This window comes from Centruroides sculpturatus, unplaced genomic scaffold, assembly GCF_000671375.1.
Source record: "Centruroides sculpturatus isolate CEXI.00-Female unplaced genomic scaffold, Cexi_2.0 scaffold431, whole genome shotgun sequence".
NCBI lineage: Eukaryota > Metazoa > Arthropoda > Arachnida > Scorpiones > Buthidae > Centruroides > Centruroides sculpturatus.
The window spans coordinates 83,995-98,788 of record NW_019384619.1 but is presented as its reverse complement, the minus strand read 5'-3'; the positions used below and the strand labels follow the sequence as shown (position 1 = coordinate 98,788).

The 14,794-nt window shown below is 30.9% G+C and overlaps 2 protein-coding genes across 2 annotated transcripts in view; both read left to right on the top strand.

Annotated features, from left to right (window-relative positions):
- The window catches only part of LOC111625427 (PHD finger protein 14-like), a 111,481-nt gene that overhangs the window by 37,702 nt on the left and 58,985 nt on the right, over positions 1–14,794 (top strand). Inside the window, exons 8-14 of the mRNA XM_023368568.1 lie at positions 4,543–4,654; positions 4,731–4,825; positions 7,438–7,480; positions 9,651–9,791; positions 9,855–9,930; positions 10,001–10,095; positions 10,167–10,260. Of these exons, the coding sequence (XP_023224336.1) occupies positions 4,543–4,654; positions 4,731–4,825; positions 7,438–7,480; positions 9,651–9,791; positions 9,855–9,930; positions 10,001–10,095; positions 10,167–10,260 (656 nt within the window). The remainder of the gene's footprint in view (positions 1–4,542; positions 4,655–4,730; positions 4,826–7,437; positions 7,481–9,650; positions 9,792–9,854; positions 9,931–10,000; positions 10,096–10,166; positions 10,261–14,794) is intronic.
- LOC111625426 lies at positions 417–1,669 on the top strand. Its single transcript, XM_023368567.1, has 2 exons — positions 417–659; positions 814–1,669. Exons 1-2 carry the CDS (start codon positions 527–529, stop codon positions 1,518–1,520), a joined length of 840 nt encoding a protein of 279 aa, XP_023224335.1. The 5' UTR covers positions 417–526; the 3' UTR covers positions 1,521–1,669.

The window sequence follows — 14,794 nt, the reverse complement described above, 5'->3', positions numbered from 1 at the left end:
AATTAATATGCAACGCACGCCAACTAAAAGAGGAAGACCACCACGTCAAAGGTCAAAATCGGCTAGTGGAAAGGAAACTGCTTCGACCACTAATTCCATGTTAATTACTGATTACAATTCATACGTTGAAAGAACTTCTCCTGAACCAACCTCTGCAAATGCAGGTTTGAACCCTGAAACTTCACTTCTAAGTTCACAACTATCAGGTGAGCCATTTGATCTTTTATCTTCTTCACCAGGAAAAAATTCATCTGATATATCAAGTATAACACTATGGAATAAAATTTCTGATTTAATTAATGTTTCTAACACGAGAATATTAAATCAAATGACTATTATCAAAGAAGATCTGGACCAGNCGATTGAAGTAGTAAATCAAATAAAATATTTGGGAATATACTTTAACTGGAATGGCCAATTTCAATACCATCTAAATCATCTTACTAGTAAAATAAATCAACTTATAAATAATGTTATTTATTTATCATCTAAGCTAAGGATTTCCAATCTAAAAATTCATTTGAAAATGTTTCATTCATTTATTGCCCCAGTATTTTTTTATGCCAGTCCTGTTTGGGCATTAGACTATTACAAATATTTGGAAAAATTCCATATCATTTTTCTGCGTAAAGTACTTCATATTGAACGCACGGTTCCAGGTTATGCAATCAGATCAGAGANTGTTTCATTCATTTATTGCTCCAGTATTTTTTTATGCCAGTCCTGTTTGGGCATTAGACTATTATAAATATTTGGAAAAATTCCATATCATTTTTCTGCATAAAGTACTTCATATTAAACGCACGGTTCCAGGTTATGCAATTAGATCAGAGACTAATAGATTCCAACTTTTTCCATTTTTTTTGAAATGTTTATTCAAATTTTATCTTCGCATATTAAATACTGATGATGATAATATTAAATTTCTATTTCAATTAATAAGCAACCAAAATGGAAGCCTATCAACTAAAAATGTTTCGTGGTATCAAAAATTCGTTAAAATAATACAATCTTATGGAATTTCTACTTTATTACTCAATTCAACCGAAGACAACTGTAAACACGCATACTCCTTAATGATGAATTCTGCTTTATCTCAATCTGTTATCAAGGATCAAGATTCCATTTTAAATTCGACATATCACTATTGGTATCAAAATATGTTACATTTTCCATCAAGTTCGAATATTATTACAACAAATACTAATTTAAATATTAAGCGCACGCTGATTCAGATACGTCTTAATTACAATTCGTTACTGATTGGCAATGTATATATTGATTTTTCCAAGAAATGCTACTGGTGCAAGTCTGAATCTTTTAATATTTACCATATTCTTATTGAGTGTCCAAAGATTGAAGAAGCGCAATGTAAATTTAAATTAAAAGAAATTTTTGATTTAAGTCAAGAAGAAAATTTCAGAACTAATCTAGAAAAAATTCCGTTATGTAAAATGTATAATATTCATAACTTTTTTGTTCATATTTTAAAAATTTTGAAATATGATGTTGTAAATTGAATGATTAATATGTTATGTTTATCAAAAATTATGTAACCAAATATTTAAAAAATGTTTAAATAAGTATTAATTATCTTTTTGTAAATCTCTAATGCTAACCCCCTGTAACAAGATTTTTTCTTACTACAATAAAGCATTTGTATATATATATTAAACAATTAACTAGTTTCTGAAGATTCAGTATTTTTGGATTCACCCAATCTAAATCTTAAAATTTATAGATTTATTATATGGATTTCTTAGTAGGCTTTCATTTCTGCAACTTTAAATTAAAAAATTTAAATATAATACCAAACTTATATACTCACACTGTTTTTATTTAGTAAAAAGAAAATTTACACATGCTACAAACACATGTAGGAAAGATATTTCTAGTATTACACAATGTGTATAGCTTATGGTGCATTAGTTAGTTTACTGCAATATGGGCAGTAAAATTAATTCATTCATTCAAATTTATTCAATAACATACTTTTTTTTTACAAAAAGGAAGTATGTTATTGAATACTATGACCACTTTCTATTGAGACCTTGTGGATAATTATTGCATGTAGAAAGATGATGCATGTTATTTAATAAAACATCTTTCTAAATGCAATAATTATCCACAAGGTCTCAATTGTAAGTGATCATTGTATAAATTTGAGATTGCTCCATAATCTCAACCACACTATTTTAATGTTTATATTGGATTGAACCAAACGTTTGTTCGGGTATTTACGTAATCACTCGTCTGTGTCGCCTCTGTTGTGCTTATCAAGTTTTAACTTGTTTAGGTTGACATTATGAATATCTACATATTTACTACGTAAGTTTAATTACAGCTATTTTTTAAAATGTTGTTATCTTTCAAGGAAAACAAACATTAAAATGGAAGATAAGAAAGTGCATTTTCGACATTTGATGCTCTATTATTTCCAAAAAGGAAAAAATGCAACAAAAACTCAAAAAAAGATGTGTGCTGTATATGGGGAGGATGCAGTTACTGATCGAACATGCCAGAAATGGTTTTCAAAATACAGGGAGGGAGATTTTTCTCTCGAAGATGCACCTCGGTCAGGACAACCTTCAACCATAGAAGATGAGTCTGTAATGTAATTGTTTCAAAATGATCGGCATAAAACAACACGAGAGATAGCTGACATCTTAAAAATATCCCAAACATCTGTTGTCAGACATTTGGCTAGCCTTGGATACACTTCCCGTTATGATGTTTGGGTTCCCCATAAGTTAAGTGAACGAAACCTTATTGAGCTTGTTTCTGTATGTGATTCACTTTTAAAACGCAATGAAGATGATCCCTTTTTAAAGCGATTAATAACAGGTGATGAAAAATGGATCATTTACAACAATATTCAACGCAAGAGATCTTGGAGTAAGCCAGATGATCCTCCAGTGCCATAACCTAAAGCTGGTTTGCATCCCAGAAAAGTAATGATTTCAGTTTGGTGGGACTGGAAAGGGGTTCTTTATTACGAGCTTTTACCCAATAACCAAACAATTAATTCTAATAAATATTGTATCCAACTGGATGAACTAAAGGCTGCAGTGCATCAAAAACATCCAGAACTTGCAAATCAACGGGGAGTGGTATTACATCATGATAATGCAAGATCGCACATATCGTTAAACGTGCACCAAAAACTTCTAGACTTTAACTGGGATGTTTTGAGTCACCCTGCATATTCTCCAGATATTGCTCCCTTAGACTATCATCTTTTTCGTTCATTGCAGAATAATTTAAATGGCATAGAATTTCAATCTCCTAGAAGGTATCAAAAATCACATTGATAATTTCTTCAATCAGAAGCCCACTCGATTCTACACAGATGGAATTATGAAACTACCCGTCAGGTGGCATAAGGTTATTGAACAGAAGGGTGAATACATTGTGGATTAAATGTTTTTATTTATTTCAAAATAGTATATTTTATTTCTTTCTAAAAACCAAATGAACTTTTGGTTCAACCCAATATTAATTTATTAAAAATGTGATCTTCACAAATTATATGGTAACATATAATGTCAACAATGTCTTTATAAAAGAACCAACATTATGTATTCTGCTAATTGGTCTGCTTTATACACAGGTCATTATACATTAACAAACTTATATAGGTCTTACAGTTCCTATTGTACACAAACACTATTGTGAAATGATCATCTCATTTTCCCATAAAATATAAAATTCATAAGAAACAAGCACAGATTCCACAGATGCTCTAGCTGGACTTAGACATTTTGTCTAAGTCCAGCTATATAGTTATAATATAGCTGGACTTATAATATAGAATATAGCTTTCCTTAGCTATAATATAATACTTTTTTTATTCATATATGCTTTGTTGGTTTTTATCCTTTGCAATTAGTTCTTTGTATGTTTTGCTAAATTTTCTTAAAATGATTCTCTTTCACTATCTTTTTGTTTGGGAGAGACAGAGAAAATTTAAGTATTTTCACAGAATTGTTGTGCAATTTAAGTCTTTTTTTTTTCTTTTTTTTAAAATTAATTTCTTTTACTATAAGTGCTGCAGGGAAACTAATTCCCCAGAAATTATGCATTTGATCTTTGTTTACTTCATCATTTATACAGATACACTTGTACAGTAGAGCATTGATTATCCAAATATTGATCAACCGAAACATCAGTTAACTGAAAACGTTCCAGTTGGCAAATCCAAATTTTTGCTAGTGCTATGCTGCTGCTACACTCTCCCCCTTCCTGCCAATATAAACTGTAGGCCTACATTAATATACTACTTTATGTAAGATATGTGATACAAAATATATATTTTGTATCACACGTTTTACAAACACACATTTTTTCATAACTGATCAGTTATCTGAACAATCCTAGCCTGACCAGCTTGAATTGTTTTGGATAATCAATATTTTACAAATTAATCATTCATTAATGAAATACAAAGGAATCTCCCAAAATTTGGAAGTATTGGTTTTACTAGTTCATATATTTTAATTGTAAATAAAACATTTTTAATGAAATTATTTATTTTTACTATAGATGGGTTCATCTAGTATGTGCACTTTACATTCCTGGAGTTGCATTTGGTGATGTTGACAAATTAACTCCAGTAACATTGTTTGAAATGCCATATTCACGATGGGGTGCAAAGGTATAGCTATATAACTGAATTTCACAAACCTTGATTTTATTTTGATATAAATGATAATTGATATAAATATATTTAGCCATGTGCACTTTGTGAAGATGAACGATTTGCCAGAACGGGAGTCTGCATCAGTTGTGATGCCGGAATGTGTCGAAACTATTTTCATGTAACTTGGTAAGATTTCTTAACTAAAAATATAGCTTAACTCTTTCCAACCTTAATACAAAATTTTATTATTTAAGGATAGCAGTATATTTTTAAACCATCCTTATTGTGCCCCAACTGATTTGAAATGTTTTTAAATGTTAATTAATTAATTAATTACTTTTCCAGCTCTGTTATACAACAAAGGAAAATTATAGTAATCAATCAAAAAAAGATCCTAGATTTTTACATTTTTGGACTCTGGATCTTGAAACATTGAGAAATGAAAAACATTTGGATAATTTTTTTTTCTTTTATGTTGGAGGGCATGATTTTTTTCACTCACTTTGAATCTTAATAATGCCATGCTTTTTGTCAAAAATTACTGAAATTTTGCAGGCAGGTTTGTGTATTAGGGGAATTGATGCTATTAAAATTTTAGTGGTTAAAAGTCAATGAAGTGAGGAGATAGAGGGGGTCATGTCACATCTCAAGTAGGGTCAGATTTAATGATTTTACTCATTATTAGCATTTACAATTTTTTATGAAACTCATCTCTACCCTTAAAATTAAGCTTTTTGTAATTTTGTAGTAATTAAAAATATAACGTTTCTTTAATAAAATATCATAACAGATGATGCCACATACAGTTTCAAATATTGCCGGAAAAGTTAAGCAGCTTGTTGGATTTTTTACCTTTAATATCATCATCTTACTTTTGAAGTTTAATCTAGTAACACATGTTCTTGAATTGAATAAATGAGTGGGAGTACAATCAAGTTCAAATTTATGTGAGAATTTTATATTGATTTTAAATAGAAATCAGACAGGGATTAACATCCAGTTTGAATTAAGAGGAAATCAAATTATCCAAGTGTGAATTAACAAGAGTCTACTGTAAAATATAAAGTATCATTTAAAAAAGAAATTTTTTCTTTGTAACTGCTGCTTATAATTGGCAGTGATAAATTGTAAAACAATTTGTAATATGGTATTTTGATATATTTATAGTATTAGATACTAAAATAATAAGAACTGAGGGATATGAAACCCAAAATGCATTTTCTTGTAACTAATATCAATAAAAGTCTAAATTCATCCATATTGTCTTCAGTATTCCTATATGATAAGTCTATAAAAAAATCAACAATATATGCTTGAAACAAATTTCTTCTTTCTTAATGTAAAATAATAACAAATAAAAAACAATCTCAATACAGTTTTAATAATAATAATTTCAATATTGGTTTTAATTAAATTTGGACTTGAGAGTTGTTACACTAACTACATTCTGCTTTAATGGACTATTATTACAAAAAATATATTACCTAGATTCTAATACTTTAAAGCACTTCTAGATAAACTTTAGGAATCTGCATTCACAATAGAATCTCCTGTTTCAATGCAAGTTCATACTATACTTTGAATGTTCAAATAGTGCTGTTAGAATCTTTTGGAAAACTATTCTGTCATTTATTTGAACTTTTATCGTGAACTGATGATGAAGCAAAATGTCTTGAAAAACATTTAATTGTAATTAAAATACAAAAGGTCTCCTTAATTGTATAGTATTAGTATATATTATGAATAGAATCTTATAATTAAATTTTCAAACATTAACTGCTCAAACTGTTAAAACAAATTTTCAAAGCATTAAAAATACAGTGGTTGATCGGTTAATAACATAATCTGTTCCAAGACTTTGTTCGTTATCGGAATTAACCAATTATCAATGTACCATAGGTTTTTATGGGAATTTGATTAATTTGTTCCAGAGATGCCAAAAAATAAAAAATATATTTTTTTTACTACGTTTATTTATATGTAATAGTAAAAATACATATCAATATATATGCAGTCTTGCATTTTTATTAGTCATGTTTTTTCCATTTATGTGATTAAAAAATATGTCCAATGTTGATTGCTTTTCTCTTTTCTTCTGGATTTTTTGGAAGTAATTAATAGTATTATAACTGTAGAGATCCCCAACCCCATTAACCTTATTCTGGTTTGGATGCCACTTGAATGATTGTTGTTCTGACATCCTCCCACTTCTTCAAATGATCTTTAGTAGCAGATGTTGACATTGGTCCTCTTTTGTCTTTCTCTTTTTCAAAAGAAAACACATCTCTCTGAATTTCTTGGTATTCTTCATTTGAGAGTTCTTAAGTTCTTCTGTTGTCAGATCAGTTTAGGTTCCACTATGAGCTCTAAAATGCTCTTTATTTCTCAGATGTGATTTTCATTACTCTATTGACAGCCTGAGACTTCTTGATATATCTTTCATAGCTAAGATTGTGCCTACTATAGACNTAATAATTTGAATATTGGTTTTCAAATATAAAACATTTAAAAAGAATAATTTTATTATCATTCAAATATTTCTTAATTTGTGAATATGTCAAGTAAAGAAGAATTTTTTTTCCTGTTTTTGTCTGCTTAAAAATTTGCAATAATTTTGCACATAACACTCTTCTATTGAAATATAAATTAAATGCAATTTAAAGAGAACATAAGAAAAATTTAGGAAAAGATTGGTTATTCTGCATGTCTTATGTTTAGAATTACAAAAGGGATTGGAAAGAGTTAATTATTTACTACCTTTGAATATTATCAAGAAAGTTAACCTAAAATTTAATTAGTGCCCAGAGAGAAGGACTTCTGTCAGAGGCTTCTACTGAAGAGGTGAGATTATTTTTTTTTTTTTTTGTGTGTAATAAATAATAATTAACATTAATAAACAGTATTCAATATTATAATTGTAATGTATCTTCAATATACTTATTGGAAAATGGAAGATGTGTAGATGGATCTTGGGAGGAGTGATGAGATGATTGGCTTCCCTAAGATTTATTACTAGACAGAAGGCCAAAAAATGGTGCTAAAAAGTAAAGTGTGCTCTTCAGTTTACTGAGTGTTCTAATGTTGCTATTTTTTCTTCACCATATGATATAGAAGTTGAAATTGGAGAATGACACACCACATCTTGAAAATGTCTTTCAAATTGGAGTCCTTCAGCATGGAGCAATGACTATATTTTATAGTGCAGAAATATTATGCTTTAAAACTCCACAGCAAGACATGATCAGATGGTCCACCCTTATTGGTTCATACAAGATGCTGCATGTCCACATAGAGTTGCTGAGGTGTTTTCTTGGCCATGTCTTACTTTGGACGTAGAAGTTCATTTAGACAAGGCATTTAATGGTCAATATAGTCATAACCTAAACTAATGGAACTTTTGGGGTTATTTGAAGGACTAAGTTTTTCATAATAGCTCCAAAACCATCACGAACTTAAAGAAAAGCCATTGCAAACAAAATTTAGATCATTGACAAAAACATATTGGCAAATACCAGTTCTGCCTCTACACTGTAGTTTGTAGGAACAGTGACCATTTCAAAAATTTAACTCTATTCATTTCACTTATTGCTTCAAGTTCTTTGGAAAATTTCAGTAAATTTGGTCCAATAATAACAAAGTTGTCATTAAAAAAATTTCCAAAAACAGACAATACACTAAGATATCATTTGTTTTATCTTCTCTTCATTCTTCAAAAAATAATGTGATGGAATTGACCTTTATTTGTAGGCTTCTTGTTTAACCAAATATGTAAAAGCATTAAAAAACTTTCCTTAAGTGATAGCTCTATTAAAATATTAGAATGTTATTTCCTGAAGAGTGAAGAGAAAACAAACAATACATTAAATTGTCTCTGTTTTATCTTGGAAATGTTATCAATAACAAAATTCTATACTTTACTTTTTAACACTTTTTCTTGGTCACCTTGCATAAATTTTATTTCTTTAAAATATGTTTTTTTTTACATTTTATTAATTATAAAAATATTAATGTAAAGTAAGTTTAATTTTGTTACATACTCGTTGTTTATATAAAGTTTTATTGTTTTAATGATTACATAAAATATAGTACAAACATGATAATTCAACTTACATGATACTAGAATGGTGTTGGATTAAGGAGATTGCCAGATTATTAGAAGTTCAATGGAAAAGTGAATTCAGTGGTGCATAAATTTGACAGTTTGTCAACATCAACTGTCAATGATGTGGCAAAACACAAGTTGGGCTAATGATCAAAACATCAGAGCATGCTACCGTTGTCAGTAACAAATGTTACCAAGTTGGTGATTTTTATTAAATTTAGTGGGAAGTATTGAATGACTGAATTTTATATTTATATGGTATTTTGTTATAAGATACTGCACTGTACCTTTTCTGAGTAGCCTAAGATGATGAACATAACAATATCTAATATCATGCCTAAGCTTGAGTATTTGAGATTGATATCATACCATATTTAAATTAACAGGAAGATGTTCAAATTTAGTGGGGAACACTGGAGTTTGAACTAGTGGGAAGCTAGTACAGCTTGGCAACAATGCCAGTAATACTCAGCCAACTAGTTTTGGATTGCTGGATGTGTCAAACTAGCAAACAGCTGAATTATTGAGATTATGCTAAATTATATAACATAATGGATTTTGGTTCATATTTTGTTTTGAATAATTCTAATTTAAGAAGTTTATTGATTAGAAAATTTGTAATTTAAGATGGCAGACTGTATGTGACACTCAAAGGCAAAAACTGTATCTCCAAAAAATTGAAAATCAAGTTGCACACTTGTAATTTATTACAGACCATTTGTCATGCTAGATATTGAGTGGCATGAATAAAGGATACTAATTAGGTGATGACAATTGTGCAATTTTGATTTTCAGTTTTTTTAGAGAGTGTCTGTCTTTTCTTTTGGGCACCTACATGTAATGATTAATGCATTTCTTAACAATAAATTTTTTCTATCTTTAATAATGTAAATATTTATATATTTTTAGGATATTGCTGATCCATTTTTTGCATATTGTAAACTTCATGCTGATAAGAATATAATTAGAAGCAAAAGACGCAATTGGTTAGCTCTTCAGTCACAGGCAAAAGAAAGGAAATTAGTAGATAGAAATCAGACAGAAGAAAAAGTAATTTGTTAAAATTATTTTAAATTTTTTAAAGTATGAGTATTATAATGACAATATTTACAGGCCCGTATTGAAAGAAAATTAGCTTGGCACAGAGAAAAATACCTTGCTGCCAAAGTACAAAAAGCACAACCTTGGGGTTTGTATGAATTTAACTGTACATTTATTTGAATAATAATAATTTAATAATAATAAATACATGAAATTAGTTCCAACACAGAAGATGCCAAGATTATTGACAACAAGTCCATCTGCATGTCGTAAGCTTTTGAAGAAAGCTGAATTACTAGGAATGAGTACACAAGTAAGTAAATAGTTTATTTGAATTTCAGTTTTGAAACTTCTATTAAAATAATAATGAATTTCTTTTTTTAGACCCACATTACTAGTTCTGAGAGTATGATGGATGTAAGACGTAAATGGCATGTACCACCTGCCTTTAGTGTGGAATTTGTTAGTTATTACTTAGGTAAAATAATAATTTTTGACTTAAAATACATTTATTTATAAGGAGGATGATGATTTTTGTGTTTGTATAGTAAAACCCAGTTATGATGTTTCCTGCATAAGTCATTCAAATTCTGCAGTCTTGTCATTTCTCCCATAAGAGATATGTTAAAACTTTCCATGTGAGATATTACAAAATATCAATCCTATGAAGCAATTTTTACCAACTTAAAACAATCACATTGATAACTAGCCATGTTTTTCTCATAAACTGCATGCACAATAATCCTGTAGTTTTGAACAGAAAGATAGCAGGATAGCCCCCACTTTAATATTTGCTCATTGGGTATTTGGTGAACTGAAGCAGTGTTTCCAACCCTAGTGGAATTCTCTAAATTAGCAGGTTTTCTTTAAGCATACAGTGGCATAACAGTGACACTAGCCTAAATTTTATTTTATTTTAATAAAAGACAATGCTTGTACACAGTGTTTAACTGGCAGAAGAAGGGGAGGGAAGGAGGATGAGGACATAGAAATAAGAGAAGGAAGGATCCCTCTGAGCAGTGTACATAAGGTTACCACTCCTTCTACAATTAATATTGGCATGCAGTTTTTAGGCTGCAAAGCCTTGGGTCTAAAAGAGAACCTGAATTGTAGCATACACCAATAAATGGTACAGCTACATAAAAGCTAGACAGAGTATAGTATAATGCTTAAAACTAATACTAAAATAATATAGAAACTAAGCTAGCAAGCCATGTAAGAAGCAAAATTATTTAACTGAAACAACTAGGAGAAACAGTGAATATACTAGTAACTTAAATTTAGCTAGAAGTTAATTTTCACTTAGTAAAGTTATCTGAAATTTAACTTATTTCTAACTTAAAACTAATTATACCAACTTACAGTTAACTTATTACTAAACAAGAATACTGACAAGAACAACTAGACAGACTATAGCATGAAATGAAAAAAGATGTATGAGCAAGATGCCAATTTTTTATTTTTTTATTATATATAAGATGACTAAAAATAACATGAAGAGCAATGGAAGATAAGACAAAGCAGAACCCGATAACTACAAAGAAACAAGAAACATGACACAAAAGAACTAGCTGTACAATTAAGATTAACTGGAAGTATACAATATGAACAAGGAAACCTATGTGTTGTGTGTGCCATCAGGAAGAGAGACCACAAGGGCTTGCTTTGCTGTGGGATATGAATGAAAGTAAGCAATGGTACATTGTATATGTCTGGATGAGTTGCTGAGGTATGCAAGGTCAGTTGTATCCCTCCAAAATTGCTGCTCTCATTAAACTATCCCTAATGTTTGTGTACCTATTGCAATAGGAAATTAAGTAGATAGGTGCTTGGTCCTTATGCAGTCCACATTTGTAGTGCGGGCTGTTCCCAAGGTTGAACCTATGCAGATAGTGCTTGACGTTGCCATGGCCTGTAAGAAGCCGAGTGAGGGTAAAGCTAGGAGAAAAGTGTGGAAGAGTCTCAGTAGTGTCAAACCTGAGGATAAAAGTTTAGGTGAGCCCTACCACTAATGTCATGATCTCAGCTGTCTTGCCAGAGAATGGTAATTTGTTTTTTGACATGCACAAGTAGGAGTATAATTGAAAGTGCTAATGACTGTAGACTTAACAACCAATTTGGCAAGACAATCAGTGGCCTCATTTCCTAGGAGCGCGCATGACCCAGGACCCATAAAAAATCTACTTTAATGTTATTTAAGGGCCTGAGAATGTGATGTATGAGATGGACAAGTTTAATGTGGCTATACTGTATAAAGCTACCATACTATCTAAACATAGCAGTAGTGTACAAAGTTCTTTTATTATATCTATACCTTAATGTGGATCAAGCTCATATAAATAGCTAATGTTTCTATCTGAGCAATTGAACAGTGTGGATCTAATTTGAAGCATACTCATAAGTTCTTCACTCATTTTGGAGTCATCAGTGTAAATTCTAAACATCAGGTGATCCTTTTGATTATCAAAGTAAATGTCTGAGACAGCTGATTAGAGGGATGATAGTCTTAAGAAGGAAGGACTTTTTTTTTTTATCTATGCCAAATTTTCTTATGTTGTCAAGCAGAGCTAGACTAGGGAATTTTACTGTCCTTAATAATTTTGGTGCTATAATCTTGCCAGGTTCTCCTTCCAAATGATTTTCTTAATTTTTAAATATATAGGGGTCAAATCTGACATCACCAATAAAACACTAGTGGGTGCAGTTCTATAAGCCTTGCAGATGCAGAGAGCAGTAATTCTCTGGACAGATAACAGTTTACATCTGTTGTATACTTTGGCAGCCACATGACCCCAGACCTGTACAGCATAAAGGAAGATAAGTTGAATGGACCCCTGTATATGAGTTTGGTAGTGCTGGGATCTAGGCTCCAAATGTTCCTGGAAATACTGGCAAGGACGTTAGCCATCTTTTTAGCTTTGTCTGTATGAACAGTGGGTGATCAGTTAACAAACAGTTCAGATAGCAAACAAATCAGACAATGAACACTTTTGTGAAAGATTTTTATGTTCGACAAAAACATAAAAACACAAGAAACGACGCTGTGTTTAAGATTTGCAAAACTATTTTAATGGCATCTATACATGGTTTATGGAACAAGACTTTAACAGTTGTATACAAAACTTGTTTTTGCACTAGTTAATTTCTGTTTTCTTAATTTTTTAAGTGCTTTTCTGAACTTTTTATTTAAAAAAACTGATATTATTATGGGACCTAAAATGAGTGGAGTGTCAAGTCAAGAACTGTGTTCACTATAGAAAGTATGCAAGAGATAATAGTCAAGATAGAGAGTGGGCATATGATGTCTGATATTGGTGGCAGATGATTTCAACAGGTCTACAGTAAATAAATCTTAGCTAAGAAAGATATAATCTAAAAGACTCAAGCTGATAAAGGAGTAACGAAAATCACATCTGAGAAACAAAGATATGCCATCCATGAAAAAATAAAGAGATTGCTTTTAGTTTGTTATTACATGTAAATAAACATAGTAAGAAAGTATATAATTATTTATTTTTGTGAGTCTCCAGAACAAATTAATCAAATTCCCATGAAAATCTATGGTAAATTGATAATCGGTTAATGAACAATTTGGATAGTGAACATAGTGTTGGAATAGATTGCATTCATTAACCGATCGCCCACTGTATTTGATGTGGAGTGTGAAGTTAAGCTTCTTACCAAGTATAATACCTAAATATATAATTTCCTTTGTCTGCTTTATACTGTGCGCTCCTAAATGCATGGTCAGTTTCCTAACAAGAGGATTGTTCCTACCAATAATCATACTTTTGCATTTGTCTGTGTTAATGGGTTGCCTATGCACAATGTTCCACTGGTGAATTGTTTGAGAATGTTGTTGCATATGTTCTGTAAGCAATCACTGTTCCTGTGAGAAGCTAAAATGAAAGTGTCATCTGCATAGCCTTGGATGTGGTAACCAGGAGGCAGGGTGTTATTTAGGTGCTGGATAGAGTTGTAGACAATGTTCCAGGATGAGACCTGGACACCCCTGAGTGATTGGGATGACAGTGTTACATTGAGTTGTATAAACACCTGCACGCCTGTCAGTAAAATAAGATTGAAGAAGTTTTTAAAGATTTTGAGGGCAGTGATGATCATGTAAGGTACACAAGATAGAAGGCCACCAGATGTGATTGAAAGCACCTCTAAAGTTAGTTGTGATTACAGTGGTGCATTTGTTGTTTTGCTTAGCCTTGTGGATGTAATGAGTAACATGTTTAATGGTATCAACTGTTCCTTTGTTTTCAGAGAAATAGAACTGATTCTCATGCAGAGCCCTATGCTTACGTAGATGCCAAGTGATCCTATTAACACATTAACTGCCATATGACACACCAGCAGTCGTTAGTCATATAGCGGTAGACTGCCATCCGACCGCCAGCTGTCGATTAAACAGTGTAGTTTCACTCAATGTTAAATTATCCTGGCTTCGTACAACGTTTTTCTGCATGCTAGTGGTGGCCTCTCGTGGACGTCTATGCACTTGGCTTGGAATGCCGGCACATCGTAATGGCCTCATGAAGTGTTCAAGGTCATCGGTTGTAGATTTTTTTTAATAAAATCTATTTTATATCTGATAGTGGTTTATTTTAATAGTAAATAGTTTGAAATATTGAAAACTAGTTTAATTACAGTAGAGCATCTATTATTCGAATCGATTGGGGTTGTTCGGAAGATCGATGTTTTGGATAACCGATTATGCACGAAAAAAGATATTAATTTATCCCATCTTGACATTTTTCTCCATTGTGTGTCGCTTCGCGTTGAATTTTCGTCGATGTTAAGCCTAACGAAGACTATTGTATCATTAAAAATTATTTTTTTATTTGTACAAACAAAATAAATATATTGAAAAATATAAAAACAATAAAAAATTATACTTCAGAAGTTAATTTAGTATCAAAAACGTAAAATATTTGAGTAGCCAAAGATTGCAGCGCCACAGCACTGGCAAAAATTTAAATTTGCCGACTGGAATTCTTTCGGAT

Excerpts from the sequence above, each read along its gene's own strand:
- LOC111625426 (XM_023368567.1), top strand. The coding sequence starts at position 527 with ATGTTTCATTCATTTATTGCCCCAGTATTTTTTTATGCCAGTCCTGTT. Across the intron at positions 660-813 it reads TATTGAACGCACGGTTCCAG|GTTATGCAATTAGATCAGAG; the intron begins GTTATGCAATCA and ends GCACGGTTCCAG.